This window comes from Gekko japonicus, unplaced genomic scaffold, assembly GCF_001447785.1.
Source record: "Gekko japonicus isolate JY-2015 unplaced genomic scaffold, Gekko_japonicus_V1.1 scaffold705, whole genome shotgun sequence".
Lineage (NCBI taxonomy): Eukaryota > Metazoa > Chordata > Lepidosauria > Squamata > Gekkonidae > Gekko > Gekko japonicus.
Genome location: NW_015167075.1, coordinates 175473 through 190238, shown reverse-complemented (window position 1 = coordinate 190238; position 14766 = coordinate 175473). Strand labels below are relative to the sequence as shown.

Sequence of the window (14766 nt, the reverse complement as noted above, 5' to 3'; positions counted from 1 at the left end):
TCCAAGTCTCTCTTTTTGAGATCCAGTCTTCTTGCCAAATAGGGATTTCCTTCATTTCACATGCCAATTGCTATGTACTCATGCCCAGGAACTCATTAGCATAATAGGCCACTCCCTGGCAGTGCAGCTCATTAGCATATTAGGTCACACACACCCTTGCCTTCCCTTGGCTTGCCTGGGTGCCCTGCAGCTGTGGGGAGCCCGGGCAAGCCAGCCCTTGGAGGGAAGGGAAGGCAATTTAAACTGCCTTCCCTTGGCTTGCTCGGGTGCCCCGTGACTGCAGGGAGCCCGGGGAAGCCGGCCCTCCCTGGCCTGCCCACCTCGGAGTCACTGAGGGGGGGTTTGCTCTCCAGGCCTTCCCTCTGTAGCAACGCACGCAGAGGTCTTGGCTGCAGTGGCCAACTCTGAAGCCAGCTGGAACTCTGTTCCTGTGCGTTCCTGCCCAAAAATAGCCCTGCTCATGCCTAATTTGCTTTTTATAGTAACACGGGCACAGGATTATGGTTCAGTCCTTATGTTTTTTAATGTACATCTGGACCTGGCTATTGGTTTCCCTATAAATTTTATGTAATCTGCCTTGAGCCTGTCATGCGGGGAGGGCAGGATATAAGTTGAATAAAATAAATAAATAAATTGATGTGGGAGATACTGCATTTACTTGAAAGGAAAGCGGCCTTCAGTGTAAGACAATTCCCCCATTAAAAAAAGTTGTACCCTCCCAAATTTTACTAAACGTAACTATAATTTGCCTGTGGACATGACCCCCTCTGGGAAGGTGTCATCTATTTAAAAAAGAAACTACTTTTGCATTGGAATACTTCTTTTGTATATAAAGGGGATTTGTGGGCACCTTCTGCTTGCTTAAAGGTTAAAATTGTATATGTAAAAGGCTTCCCAGCAATTTTAAAATGGGTTTTGACTGTCTTACTCTTGTCACTGAATAAGTCACTGTGATGTTTGGGCTGTTTAGATCACAAAATATTTAAGATTATGTTGTGATTATGATTATGTTTAAAGGCAGTTATGCTTTGGGGGATAGAAAAATAACTCTTCATAGTGCATTTGCAATATAAAAGGCAACATGGGTAAGTGGAGTAAAACAGTTATGGGAGGCACTATCCGGAATTTCTGGATAAGCCCCATGGATGTTAATGAGAGAAAGAAAGATGAAATTCTGTGGAAAATGAAAGATGAAACTCGGTGGAAAATTGTTTTAGTAACTTCCAACATAATACATCATTTACTTCTGCTTTGCAGTCCTGTTACAGCTAATAGGACTTCAACTCTTGGATTGGATCCAGTAAACTTTTCCTCTGATGCAAATAGATGGAGGGATCTCTTTTGACCACCCAAAGGTTATGCTGGGGACTCTCTGTGTGTGTGTGTGTGTGTGTGTGTGTGTGTGTAAAGTGCCCTCAAGTCAGAGCTGAGGGGAAAAAATTATACAAATGGGATAAATAGTTAAGTAACAATGATTTCTCCTCTTGTCTTATTTTTCTGTACAGATATTTATAAACAATGAATGGCATGACTCCGTAAGTGGCAAAAAATTCCCAGTTATTAACCCTGCAACTGGAGAGAAAATTTGTGATGTGGAAGAAGGAGACAAGGTAGGTGGTTTAAGTTTTTCCCTTGCCGAGAATTGGTTTTCTGTTTGTCGGGGTTTCAAACCATTATTGATTAATGAGAGATGTTAACCAAATAGTCCGTTCTCTCTCTCTCTCTGTGTGTGTGTGTGTGTGTGTGTGTGTGTGTGTAAAGTGCCCTCAAGTCAGAGCTGACCTGTGGCAACCACAGCAAGGGGCTTTTAAGGCAAGTGAGAAGCAGTGGTGGTTTGCCGTTGCTTTCCTCTGCAGAGTCTTTCTTGGAAGTCTTCCTTCCATGGTCATTAAAATTGGGACTGGAACGGGAGTCACATAGATAAGCACACAAAATAGTGTTTTCCATTTTCACTGTGTTTATATATTAGGTTGTAAGGGCTTTATTTGCAATGAATCTCTGCATGAGCAAGGTGGATATAAGACAAAATCTGAGATTAATTCTATATTTGTTTACCTGTGGGATGCAGTAGTGTACTGTCCCTATTTTTGAACACTCTGTTAGAACAGGTCATTCAACTGGAGCATGGTTGTTTAGTATCATTTTCATTTCAGAAAATATGTTTTCTGAGGGGAAAAATTATACAAATGGGATAAATAGTTAAGTAACAATGATTTCTCCTCTTGTCTTATTTTTCTGTACAGATATTTATAAACAATGAATGGCATGACTCCGTAAGTGGCAAAAAATTCCCAGTTATTAACCCTGCAACTGGAGAGAAAATTTGTGATGTGGAAGAAGGAGACAAGGTAGGTGGTTTAAGTTTTTCCCTTGCCGAGAATTGGTTTTCTGTTTGTCGGGGTTTCAAACCATTATTGATTAATGAGAGATGTTAACCAAATAGTCCGTCAAAATGCACAAATCCTGCACAAATCTAACAAATTATACTAAGATTTGTAAACAATATTACACAGCCTTCTATTTAGCTACAAGATTTTGTATTTTTAATATGTACATACAATAGCGCTAACAAAGTATTGTATGTTGCCTTTCAGTTGCATTTGTTTGTTCACAGAAAAAAAGAGATATTCTAATCTAATCAGAGACATACAAGGGGATAGGAAATAGTATCCTTTCAATTAGATTGTTCATTCAGCCTCCACTCGATAAGCCTAAAGGACCCCAGTAAAATAATACAGCATGATTGTTTAGTATCATTTTCATTTCAGAAAAGATGTTACAAATGGGATAAATAGTTAAGTAAATAATATAGCATGATTATATAAAGTACGTTTACTGCAAGTGTTTTTAAAATTTGTAGTAAACCTGACCTTGGGAATCATGCTTCCTTATATAGACTTCCACATTGAATTTAGCATCATGGGGCTTGAAGAGCAGGCTTTTCTTTTGCTCACTCAGTTTAGTTTTAGCTCTGTGGGACTACAGTTCTAATTCTGTGGCAGACAAGTCTCTTAAGTGGTATAGAATTAGTATATGAACATTAATGTCAGTCTACTCAGCAAGGTCAAAGAATGTGTTTCTGTCTGTTTTCAGCAGATATATAGATGTCCAATACATTCAAATAAGATTGGTTTGGGAGCACTGGGTCCCACTAAATACCTTTCTGGAAAGAAGAAGGAAGGATGTACTACCAATAGTAGCTAGAAAGTATTGCAGCTAGGTAGTATGCTAGTGGTGTTGAGACTGCAGGAGGGTCTGAGGAAATGCTTTCGACTAACATTTTTAGGAACAAGTGATATGGTTCAAATAAACTTGTCCTAAAATATTGACATGACATGGGTTTTATGTTTAGGAGGATGTCAATAAAGCGGTTGAAGCTGCAAGAAAAGCTTTTGAGCTTGGGTCACGCTGGCGAACAATGGATGCTTCTGAAAGGGGAAGATTGTTGAACAAACTAGCTGATTTGATTGAAAGGGAACGGCTCCTATTAGCTGTAAGTAGAAAACGTTGCTATGTTTAAGCCAATTGCCTCTTCTTCAGGGGCTAGCATCTTAGCTAGTACACTTGAGTATTGGCTTCTTTAAGAAGAATAAAAAGCAAATCATATTTAAGAGCTCATAACTAATTTAGAGTTGTGGTTGTAACTGCACACAAAAGATTCCATCCTCTGAAAAGGTGTTTTGCTTTGTTTGGTTTGAACTTTAGTTGCAACCTCTCTTTTTGTACTTAGCAATACTGACAAAACCAACCAGTGCTGTTTTAGGAGCCCTTCTTCACACTGTGAAAGGTGACCGCTAACATGAACCCCACAATGACTGTGGAAAGAAAGTTTGGCAATGCAGATTTGGCTCTTGAAACAATCAGAGGGCTGTGAATGTCAACTGCACCTAACTGATTTATGCTTCCAAAGATGTAATATCATTATTACTATGCACTCCCCCCCTTCTACTAGTGGGCTGAGGAGCCAGAGGCAGTGCTTACCAACCTTGGTTTACTTTGGAGGAGAGAGCTGGAGACTTATGTCATTATGTAGTATTGGCTTTATTTACAAGTAGAGCACAGGTGGAGAATAGAAAGCACTTCTGCAGGGCAAGAGATCTGACATCCCAAATCAGATCTCCAGAGAGAGACCATGTACCCCCAAAGTGCGTCAGCCAGCTCAAAGCTTCCCAGACTTAAACTGCTTTTTTCTTTAAACGCAGACACACATCTGTCTCTTCTTTTTGGCTGGGAGGAGGGGGTCACCTCTTCCAAGGCCTGATGAATACTTGGAGAGAACTGTTTCCTGATGCTTAACACTCATTGACAAGAGAGCTGCAGTCACCGAGAAAATCACCCTTCCTTTTGCCATAGGTCGTGGCTTCACCCAAGCATGCTGCAATAGGCCAACCCCATTAGATTCAATTTATGTTTTTCTGCAAGTAGACCAACCAAAAATGTTTTTGTAGAAAATAAGATATGAAAAATGTTCATTGTTGGTTTGATACTAATATGAAGAACATAAGACTTGCCACCACATCTGACTTGAAAGCAATTTAGTTTGTAAGTCAGCCAAATGCACCCAAGGAAATGTAAAAACAGGGCCTTTCCATGGGGTTTGTTGCCAGCACCAATCAAAGGTATATGTTAATCAAAGGTATAATGTTAAACTACATTTTAAAATCTTTATATTGTCTTTATGTTGTCTATAAGTATTTGGGCGACTACTGTAAAATACCTGCCCTGCAACCTGACAGGGATTAACATCTCCCAGACAAGGGGAACGTTGCAGGACTGGAAAGAACACAGTGGCTTTTCCCCTGATAATATGGGTGTATTTACCCAGGATGGAAGAATAAAAATAAATGAAGAATAACCTAGACGAGTTACTCCTTTCTTTTCCACTCTCTTCTTAGCCAACAAAAACAGATCTACGATTGGGTTAGAAGGTATTTATTTTTCCATAAAGGCATACCAAACTAATCAAGATTCTTCCGAAGCCAGCCTCTCTTGTTCTGGAAGGAGTTCTCCACTTCAAGCACTGCACATTAAAATCTTTTTCAGTGCTTCTTGGCAAATTATCCACTATTTTAATCAGCTTCAGGCTTCCTTGAGTGGGATGCAAGGAAGTGGCAGTGCTGCAGGAGAGCTGGCACTCTTCCTTGTCCCCTTTAAAGTCTACATCACTGAGCAGGGAATGCCAGGCTTTGAGCATCCTCTCCGGCCCTCCACATCCTCAGTGCCTGAGTGTCCTGTTAGCAATAATGGTTCTCATTAAGCACCGGGGTGAAGAGAGGTTGCCATGAAAGAGGGAAAGCATGGCAGACGGGGGAGGAAAAGACATAATCTACTGCACTCCTTCCCCCTATCCAGAAGTTGAAACGAGTGGTTCTAGGGCTGCTGACTTTGGCTTGAGAAACTCCTGGAGATTTAAGCACACACAGTGCCTGCAGAGGGTGGAGTCTGGAAAGGAATGGGAACTCAGTAAGGAAATGATGACGTTCTAGGACTTCTGTTTCTTCTAGAATCTAGAGTTTGCCCTCCAAAACTGTCATTTCCTCCAAGGGAACTGATTTCTGTAATCCTTAGAACATTTGTAATTCCAGGACAAATTGATGTCCCATCTTAAGGTTGTTAAGTGGTTTTTGGGGGGGGGGGGTTGTTTGTTTGCTGTAGCTCCCTAGTGTAACTGATACTAAATTGATCATAAACTTTGATGTTTGAATTCAGCACACAGTCATTCACTGACCTTATGCATATTAGCAGTATTCTGTTTTACTGCTCTTTCCAGTTGTATACTTGGTGGCAGCTTTACAACTGTTTTCCAGTATTGTGAGTCAGCAGGAGACGACTCATGGCTTTTCAGTCTGTTAGCTGATTCTTTCATTTAAAGTGTCACAGGATAAACTAGGTGTAGGGTTGCCTAGGGCATGGCCTGGTAACAAGTGAGAATCTGGGGGGGGGGTACCATCAGTGATGGCGTGACCTCACTTCCTGGGAAAACCCAGATAATTGTGAATTTCTGGGGGAGCTGTCTGCATCACTTGCCCAAGCTGGCCTTGTTTGATACTTGATATACTGTGAGGCTTCAGCTGAAAGCCAGGAACAGACCTATAGTGACTATAAGAACCCTCGGCCTTATGAATGGAGTCTACTGCCTATCACAGCCAGGAACAGACCTATAGTGACTATAAGGACCCCTCAGCCTTATGAATGGAGTCTACTGCCAAATCAAACAGCCTGTAAGGACTAGAGTTGATCAGGAACTTTTATAGTATGAATATTATTTTTAGTTTGTTGAAAACAGCTATTGTTAGCTTAGCTGCCCGAAATTTTTGGAACAGAGCATATTAAAAGTCCATGACTGCGGCCCTGTGCACAGTTGGGCTATTATCCTCAGTGGGAGTCCAGCTGTAAAGCCTAAATAAAGCAATAAAAAAGCTCAGCTAGTCCTTGGCAGTGTTCCCTCTAAGCTGAGTTAGTGTGAGCTAGCTCACAGTTTTTTAGCCTCCAGCTCACACATTTTTGTCTGAGCTCAGGAAGGATGGCTCCAGGGCAAATTAATGTATGCAGCAGCCAAATCGCTCACTCACAACTTTAATGCCAGCAGCTCGCAAAGTAGAATTTTTGCTCACAAGAATCCACAGCTTAGAGGGAGCATTGGTCCTTGGGGGTTTTTTTGTTCTGTTTTTGCAAAAAGGCAAGTTTCCCCCTAAATTGTTCTGATAACATGCACTGTCATAAAAACATGATCCCAAAGGGCATTACGTTTGAGTGTTTGATCGTAATCCACAAAGCAATGACTCTGTAGTCAAACTTAATGGGAGGTGCTAAAAGATATTGCTGTGAGTTTATTTTACTTTGTGGACCTCTTTTTCATGATCACAGTTTGATAGCTAGTTGCTTTGTTATTAATTCATACAGTTACCCTATTAGCTAGTAAGATCATTTGACTGGAGTTTTTCCATGTGCCCCCCACCTCAGTGACTGCTGCTTCTGACCCAGCAAGAGCAGCGGGGAAAGACCACAAGGTACTTTGTATTGGTGAAGGCAGGCAGAGTTGCCATAGTTGATTTCCCAGGTATTTTGCTCTGGGTTCTCTCAGAGTCACTGGTGGACTCATATCAATGCCTACTTGCCTTTCCTTGCTTCATCTTTTAGTTCTAGTTTAGAACTCTGATGGTGTGCTTAATATAATGATTGCCTTGCTCTTTTTATTAATTGATTTCTTTTGTCCTAGACAATGGAGAGCATTAATGGGGGAAAGCTTTTTGCCAACTCCTACCTAATGGACTTGGGTGGCTGCATCAATACTTTACGCTATTGTGCAGGGTGGGCTGATAAAGTCCAAGGACAGACCATTCCCATGGGTAAGTCATTCAGAGGTTTATGAGTGCAGTGCTGATCTGGTGTGATTTTGTTTTTTGGCCTGCAGCTAAAGAAGTTGGTATCATCAGGAAAAAAAAAATACCTGATCAAATCAGTTACCTAAATGAAAAATGTGGGTTGTGTGTAAGTTTACCAGTCAGTGATTTTAACGATTTTTCCCACCCAGGCTTTCTAACAGCACAGTCCTAAGCAGAGTCACTCCCTTCTAAGCCAATTGACCCTTAGGCTTACAAGGGTGTCACTCTGTTTAGGACTCACCATAAATGTCATGGAATGTGACTGTAAACAACAAAACATGTATGCATGCACAAGGAAAATGTGGTGGTGTGCTGTAGGGCACACACTATGGGCTCAAATTATATGTGAAGTTCCTTTTAAAAAGCCCTGGGAAGAGGCAGGTGTTTCAGCAGGTTTGATTTTTCAAACTGGTGCAGCATCGTAATACTGAGCCTCCTGAAATGTCCCCTTCCTGTACTGGTGTTGCAATTCTGAAAGCAAAGCTATCTTTGCCCTACCAACTTGTTTTCTTAGTCAATATTGAATCTACGTCCATTTAAATTTTCCTTCCTACCATATCTTCTTAATAATAGCATGCAGATTAAACTCAGCAAAAAGGTGTGTTCTTTTGTACTAGATGTGTCTTCCTAATGTGGGTGTTGTTGTTTTTTCTTGTGCAGATGGAAACTATTTCACATTTACAAGACGTGAGCCTATTGGAGTTTGCGGCCAAATCATTCCTGTAAGTTAGAGCCATTTGTATGATGGACAAAAGGTTCTCTTATTTAAATTACCTTCTGTTCTATATTGTTACAAGATAAACATAAGGAATAAGTGGAGACTGAGAGCTTTTGTTGATCCACATTACCAGAAAATAGATTAGAAAGACAGTTTGGAGTTCTGGACAGTCTTGACAGTCTCACTTTGTTGTTGTTTTGCGACCCCATAGAGTCATTCAGAGATAGTTTGCCTGCCTCTGGATAGCAACCCTCAGCTTCCTTGATGTTCTCCCATCCAAATACTGAATCTGCTTTGCTTCCAAGACCTGGTGAGATCAGGCTGGCCTGGGCCATCCAGGTTAGGGCTCACTCTGTTCACTGTGCTGCCGTGTCAAGTCTTCTTTGGCCTTAGATTGGCAGTGGCCTATTTTTCCATTCTCAAGCTTTTTTTCCCTTTTCAACTCTGGGATTACACTGTCCTTAGCTCAAGGATGGACCTAGGAACTAGGTGATCTCACTGTTCCTTCAGCATTAGAATGTAGTACACCCACACAAGATGGCCAATAGCCAGTATTTGGATAGTGTTCTGCTGATGCATACAAACAGCCTCTCGTGCAGTGATGAATGGAATGTCACATTCTTGATGCTGTCTGCTGCAAATGCACAGCCAGGCTACTCACAGTCATGAAAACCTTTCACATGCCTTGTAGTACAGCAGACTCCATCCTCCAGAGAGCTATGAAAGGGAGAAGACAGAGCCACTGGATGAGTCATCTCCAAAGATGTAGAACACTCAAAAAGGAGCTTGGGTTACAGCCAAAAAATATTCTGGAGGAAAGGATGTGGTAAACTAGTTTTACATAGCAAAGGGAAATAGAAATAGAGGTATATATCAGTCCAGTTAACATATATCCAGTTAAGATTGGAATTTGCTTCAGGGTTTGGAGAAAATGGGTTCATTTTCCTGGATTTGAGACTGTGTCTCGTAGGGGGGGGAACACAGGAGTGGGGAAATCGTGGTGTTTTCTAATGGGGCGTTACCACAGGCAGAGTGGGAAACCTGTGCAGATTGTACAGTTCACAGATGTTTTGTCATCTCAGCCCATCCTAGAAATAAGCTCCATGCTGACAGACTCTAAGGGATAAATGTCAGCTTTGGTTCACATGTGTCGTGCTAACCAAATCCTTACACAACTCTCATAACCCTGCACGCAACTGCCTGTTCCATTGCTGCCTGTTGACTGTAAACATCCACAAGTTCAGTGAAGTGCTGAAGAATATAAATGATGTGTAGAGAAATAAGAATATGGTATACTGATTTGCTGAAGAATACAAATGATGTGCAGAGAAATAAGAATATAGTATACTGATTTGTTAACACTCAGTGATGTTGCCTCTTCTCATGATGCCTTTTCAGTGGAACTTCCCACTGGTTATGTTTATTTGGAAGATCGCCCCTGCTCTTGCTTGTGGGAACACAGTGGTCATCAAACCAGCAGAGCAGACTCCTCTGACTGCTCTTCATATGAGCGCTCTCATTAAGGAGGTGAGTGACCATAGCAAAGCTAGTGTGTACAGCTCTTCCATGTAGGGGAGAGGGAAGGCTTCCTTCAGCATTGCTTACAGGCAGTCATCTGTTTTATGCCAGCACAGCTCACAGCATGTCTCGCCTTGTCTTGGGGAATTGTAATGTGCTGCAAACCACTGAAGCAAATCAAGGGCAAGAAGCTCACATATTTTTCAGCCTAAATTGCTCAGAAAACAAATCATTAGCAGCTTAGTAAACAGGGAATATCTTGGCAAGCATCAGTGCCTTCTGAAGTCAAAAGCAAACAAAAAAAGCGAAATGCTTGATAATAGCGGGTGCTTTGGGTGTTCACATGAGTGAAATGTGGGATGCAGCTGAAAATTTAATTTAACTTCCTAGCTGAGATATTTGCACTAGGCATTAACTGAAGAGAAATGGCATGGAACTGTCAGGTTCAGGGAGCCTTGAATAAAATACACCTGCTAGCCTAAACATCCTTCTGAATGTAGTACTGTTCAAGCAAATGAGATTTAGGCTAGATCTATGCATGCAAGAGAATGAGATGCACGTATAGATCCACTTGCATGAATGGAACTGCAGAAGGATGTGTAGGCATACAGCCTACGTGGTGTAGTGGTTAAGAGCCGAGGACTCTAATCTGGAGAACTGGGTTTGATTCCCCAAACCTCCACATGAAGCCTGCTGGGTGACCTTGGGCCAGTCACAGTTCTCTCAGAACTCTCTCAGCCCCACTTACCTCTCAAGGTTCCTGTTGTGGAAAGAGGAAGGGGATAGTAAGCTGCTTTGAGACTCCTCAGGGCAGAGAAAAGCAGGGTATAAAAACCTTCTTCTATGTAATTTTTTCATGCTCCCCTATGTAAAAGGTCTTTTCTGAATGGAAAACTAGCATAGCAGGAAGGATAGAACTTTTCCCTGATGTACTAGTTTCTTATTACAGGGAGTTTAAATGTGAGGAAGCATTCTGAGGAGGTGTTTTCTGGCTTAAGAAAATGTATGCCTTAATAAATTTGTTGATCTATGACTGCAACAAGATTCTTGATTGTTTTCTCACTCAAAAATGTGATACCTCACCTGTCCTATGAAGTAGTACAATATACTCCTTATCACCCCAAAATTTTACTACTTCATTCTCTTGTAAGGTTGCCATCCTCCAGGTGGTGGCTGGAGATCTCCTGGAACTGACCATCAGACCACATAAATTACTTATTTGTATGTTTTAAAATATGTATTCCACTCCTTGTGGAGAAAATGGCTGCTTTGGAAAGTGGACTGCATGGCATTATCCCCTACCAAGGCTCCTCCCCTCCCTAAGCCCCACACACCCAGGCTCTACCCTCAAACCCCCAAGTATTTCTGAACACAGAGTTGGCATATGTAGACCAGGCCTTACTTCCAATTAAACATAGCTAAGACTGAGGTAGAAATGATATGGGTTGAGTCATCTTTAGCCATTCCATTGGGCTCGTCAGAGTAGTGCCTTTTGCTAGGCAGTCTGTTGTATGGCAGAAAGTGAAAAGGACCTCAAGAGCCTCTTACTCAGGGTAAAAGAGGAGAGCGCAAAAGTGGGCTTGAAGCTCAACATCAAAAAAACTAAGATCATGGCATCTGGACCCATTACTCCTTGGCAAATAGAAGGGGAAGTCATGGAAGCAGTGACAGACTTCACGTTCCTGGGATCCAAGATCACTGCGGACTGTGACAGCAGCCATGAAATTAAAAGACGCCTGCTCCTTGGGAGGAAAGCAATGGCGAACCTAAACAGCATGATAAAAAGTAGAGACATCACCCTGCCAACAAAAGTCCGCATGGTCAAAGCAATGGTATTCCCAGTAGTTATGTATGGCTGCGAGAGTTGGACCATAAGGAAGGCCGCGCGCCAAAGAATAGATGCTTTTGAATTATGGTGCTGGAGAAGACTCTTGAGAGTCCCTTGGACTGCAAGGAGATTAAATCAGTCAATCCTAAAAGAAATCAACCCTGCCTGTTCCCTGGAAGGCCAGATACTGAAGCTCAAATACTTTGGCCACCAAATGATAAGGGAGCACTCCCTGGGGAAGACCCTGATGCTGGGAAAGATTGAAGGTAAAAGAAAAAGGGAACGGCAAAGGATGAGCTGGTTAGACAGTGTTGCCGATGCAACAAACATGAAATTGAGCAAACTCCAGAGGACAGCGGAAGACAGGAGGGCGTGGCGTGATGTGGTCCATGGGGGTCGCAAATAGTCAGACTCGACTGTGCGACTGAACAACAACAACTGTTGTATAATCTTACGGGGCTTCTGAGGTGAATAAAACCCTAAGAATTCCACCAGAACAGCACTGACACTGGAGAAGAACACTGAACAATTAGGGCTGCAGTCTTACCCACAATTACTTTGAAAAAACTCCATAGAGCTCAGTGGGCGTATATCTGAGTAAACATACATAGGACTGTGCCCTGAACTTCTGAACCCGTTCCTTTGCACCGCAGACTCAGGCAAACTGCAATGCATGTGGCTGCTGGTAATAATTAAAAGTTCAGTAGTCATGCAGAGTGCTGACAAAAGTGACTCAGCATATCCTACTTTTCTTGCCTCAACAACAGTGACTCATCAAAAGTGAGAAAATAGGCAATTGCTATCTGCAATTAAATGTTGAGAAGTCAAAATGGAATACTGCTAGGAGTGACTTATATTGGTAAGGACTTCTGGGAATTAATATCCTTAAAATTGCTTCCAGAGAAGTTGCTAAGGAGTGTTATGACAGCTTAAAAATTAGCATATTTATTGTGATACAAACTTTGATGGACAGGAGCTGTTTATTCTTTTATCTGCAGAAGTGGACTCCAGACCAGACTAAGAGAATCTTCTTTCCTTTAAGACACCACAAGACTTTGTTAAAAATGTCTTCAAAATATTTTTGTCATGGGGCTATGATATTTATTTTGGTGGCCTAGCTAAAGCAGTGACAGTTCTGTACAAAAGACAGATTGTCTGTAAATTAATCCTTACGACCAGCGTGGGTCATTACGGACTTCAATTGGCTTTTAGAGTCTGAGCCCTTAGGATGGATGAGGGTTGACCACATACATAAGCAATCTATAATTACAGCTATCCTGTGTTCCAGTGGTTTTCAGACTGTGAGGTAGGTTCCTTTGGGTGGGGCATAAGAGACATGGAGTGTGTGTGTGTGTGGGGGGGGGTGAAGTTCCCAGGATGCAAACGATCCTGCAGCAGACTCACTCTCCTCTCATCAGCAGATATTTCACTTTGAAACCACCCACTCAGGGCCCAAGCTTCATTTCTGGGGGCCTGGTAACCCAGTCTCCACACCCATGGAAGCTCCCCTCCCATACATAAAATGTCACGAGTCATGAAATTTCTTTACGAAATCACATTAGTACCTTGGAATTATCCTGGCAATGGGCTTGCAGCTGTGCCAGACAACCCTGGGCCATAGGGACTCTGTAAATTGCACCCTGTTCCCTCTCCGTGCTTGGGCCCTGCCCAAGGGTTGCCAGATCTGGGTTGGGAAATACCTGGAGATTTGGGAGGAGGAGCCTGAGGAGAGCAGGGTTTGGGGAGGGGAGGGACTTCAATAGGGTATAACACCATAGAGTCTACCTTCCAAAATTGCCATTTTCTCCAGGTGAACTGATCTCTGTTGCCTGAACCCCAGAAGATCTCTAGCTACCACCTGGAGGTTGGCAACCCTATGCTGTACCTACCAAGTAAAGCTGCAGAAAGTCAGGAAACCTGAAAGCACCTGGCTAAATCAGCTCGGGGGGGGGGGCGTTGTTTCTACCACCTGGCTAGAGGAGAATGTGAAGCAGAACAAATTCAATTAATATAACTTTTATGATGAAAAATATAAATGGTTCTTTTCCTTTCTGAAACTCAGGCAGGATTCCCACCAGGCGTTGTGAACATTGTGCCAGGATATGGACCCACTGCTGGAGCAGCCATTGCCCATCACATGGATATAGACAAAGTGGCGTTCACTGGCTCCACTGAGGTATTTCCCTAACATTGCCAATAACTGTAAACAGAAAGTCCCAACAGGTCTGATTTTGGCCAGTGATTGAATGCCTAACTTGCTTTGTGTATCTATGCTGACTTTTTCTGGCATGGAGCTTTTTAAACAATGTCAGCGTAATGATTTGTTCATTGTTATAATGAACTTAAACACATTTATGCAGTGTTTGAATTGAAAGAATATTCCTCCAAACAGAACAAAAATCCTGGGAGAAAACATTGATCCTAAATCACAGTAACACTAAATCATAGTAACACTTTCCAGAACATTGGTGGCGAAGATTGCATTTGAAGTTAGCGTTCACTCTACACTGCTTTGTGAGTGAAGAAGGGCTTGGGACAGCTTCTGGCAGTCTTTTGTGACACCGGTAGGGGACAAAGGTTTTGACCAATGTCTGGGCCAGTACTCTGTTTGGCTTCCCAGGATCACCTGTTTTTTTATAAGAATTATTGAGCAATCCTGTGAGGAAATCCTAGGAGGCCTGCACAGTGAATTCTATCTCTAAAATACATTTCCTTGTTAAGCAGCTATTGGCTCATGATGCTCAGTGTTAATCTCTTGAAAAGCAGTGGCTGAGTCTAGATTACAGTTTCCATTTATTTAATTAATGTTGTCTCTTAGGTTGGCAAGAAGATCAAAGAAGCTGCTGGAAAAAGTAATCTGAAGAGAGTCTCCCTAGAACTTGGAGGGAAAAGCCCCAATATCATATTTGCAGATGCTGATTGTGAGTGGCAAATTTCTCTTGGATTTCTTGTGAAGAGCAGTCATGTTGATCTGTTTAGCAGAGCCTTTTCTTTTTCATTCGCATTGGGGTTGTCTGTCCAAAGCAGGCCTGACCCGGATGGCCCGGGCTAGCCCAAACTCATTAGAATTCAGAAGCTCTGGATACTGCTTGGATGAGAGACCACCAAAGAATTCCAGGGTTGCCACAGGCCGGCAATCACAATCCACTTCTAAATGTCTCTTGCCTTGGAAACCATATGAGGCATCGCCATAAATAATGTTTCCTCTAAGTTGTGGAGTCCTGTGAGCAAAAATTCTACTTTGTGAGCTACTGGCATTAAAGTTGTGAGTGAGCGATTTGGCTAATGCATAAATTAGTTTGCTCTGGAGACATCCT

At 42.3% G+C, this 14766-nt stretch overlaps 1 protein-coding gene across 3 annotated transcripts in view; it reads left to right on the top strand.

The window, feature by feature from the left end:
• Positions 1–14766, top strand: part of ALDH1A1 (aldehyde dehydrogenase 1 family member A1) — a 41903-nt gene that overhangs the window by 19788 nt on the left and 7349 nt on the right. For 2 of the 3 annotated variants that reach the window (XM_015412769.1, XM_015412770.1), the window contains exons 3-9: positions 1506–1610; positions 3353–3493; positions 7220–7349; positions 8046–8107; positions 9502–9630; positions 13512–13625; positions 14268–14370. In XM_015412769.1, the coding sequence (XP_015268255.1) occupies positions 1506–1610; positions 3353–3493; positions 7220–7349; positions 8046–8107; positions 9502–9630; positions 13512–13625; positions 14268–14370 (784 nt within the window). Of the gene's footprint in view, positions 1–1505; positions 1611–2247; positions 2349–3352; positions 3494–7219; positions 7350–8045; positions 8108–9501; positions 9631–13511; positions 13626–14267; positions 14371–14766 lie in introns of those variants that run through there. The other variant, XM_015412771.1, reaches the window with a different exon arrangement.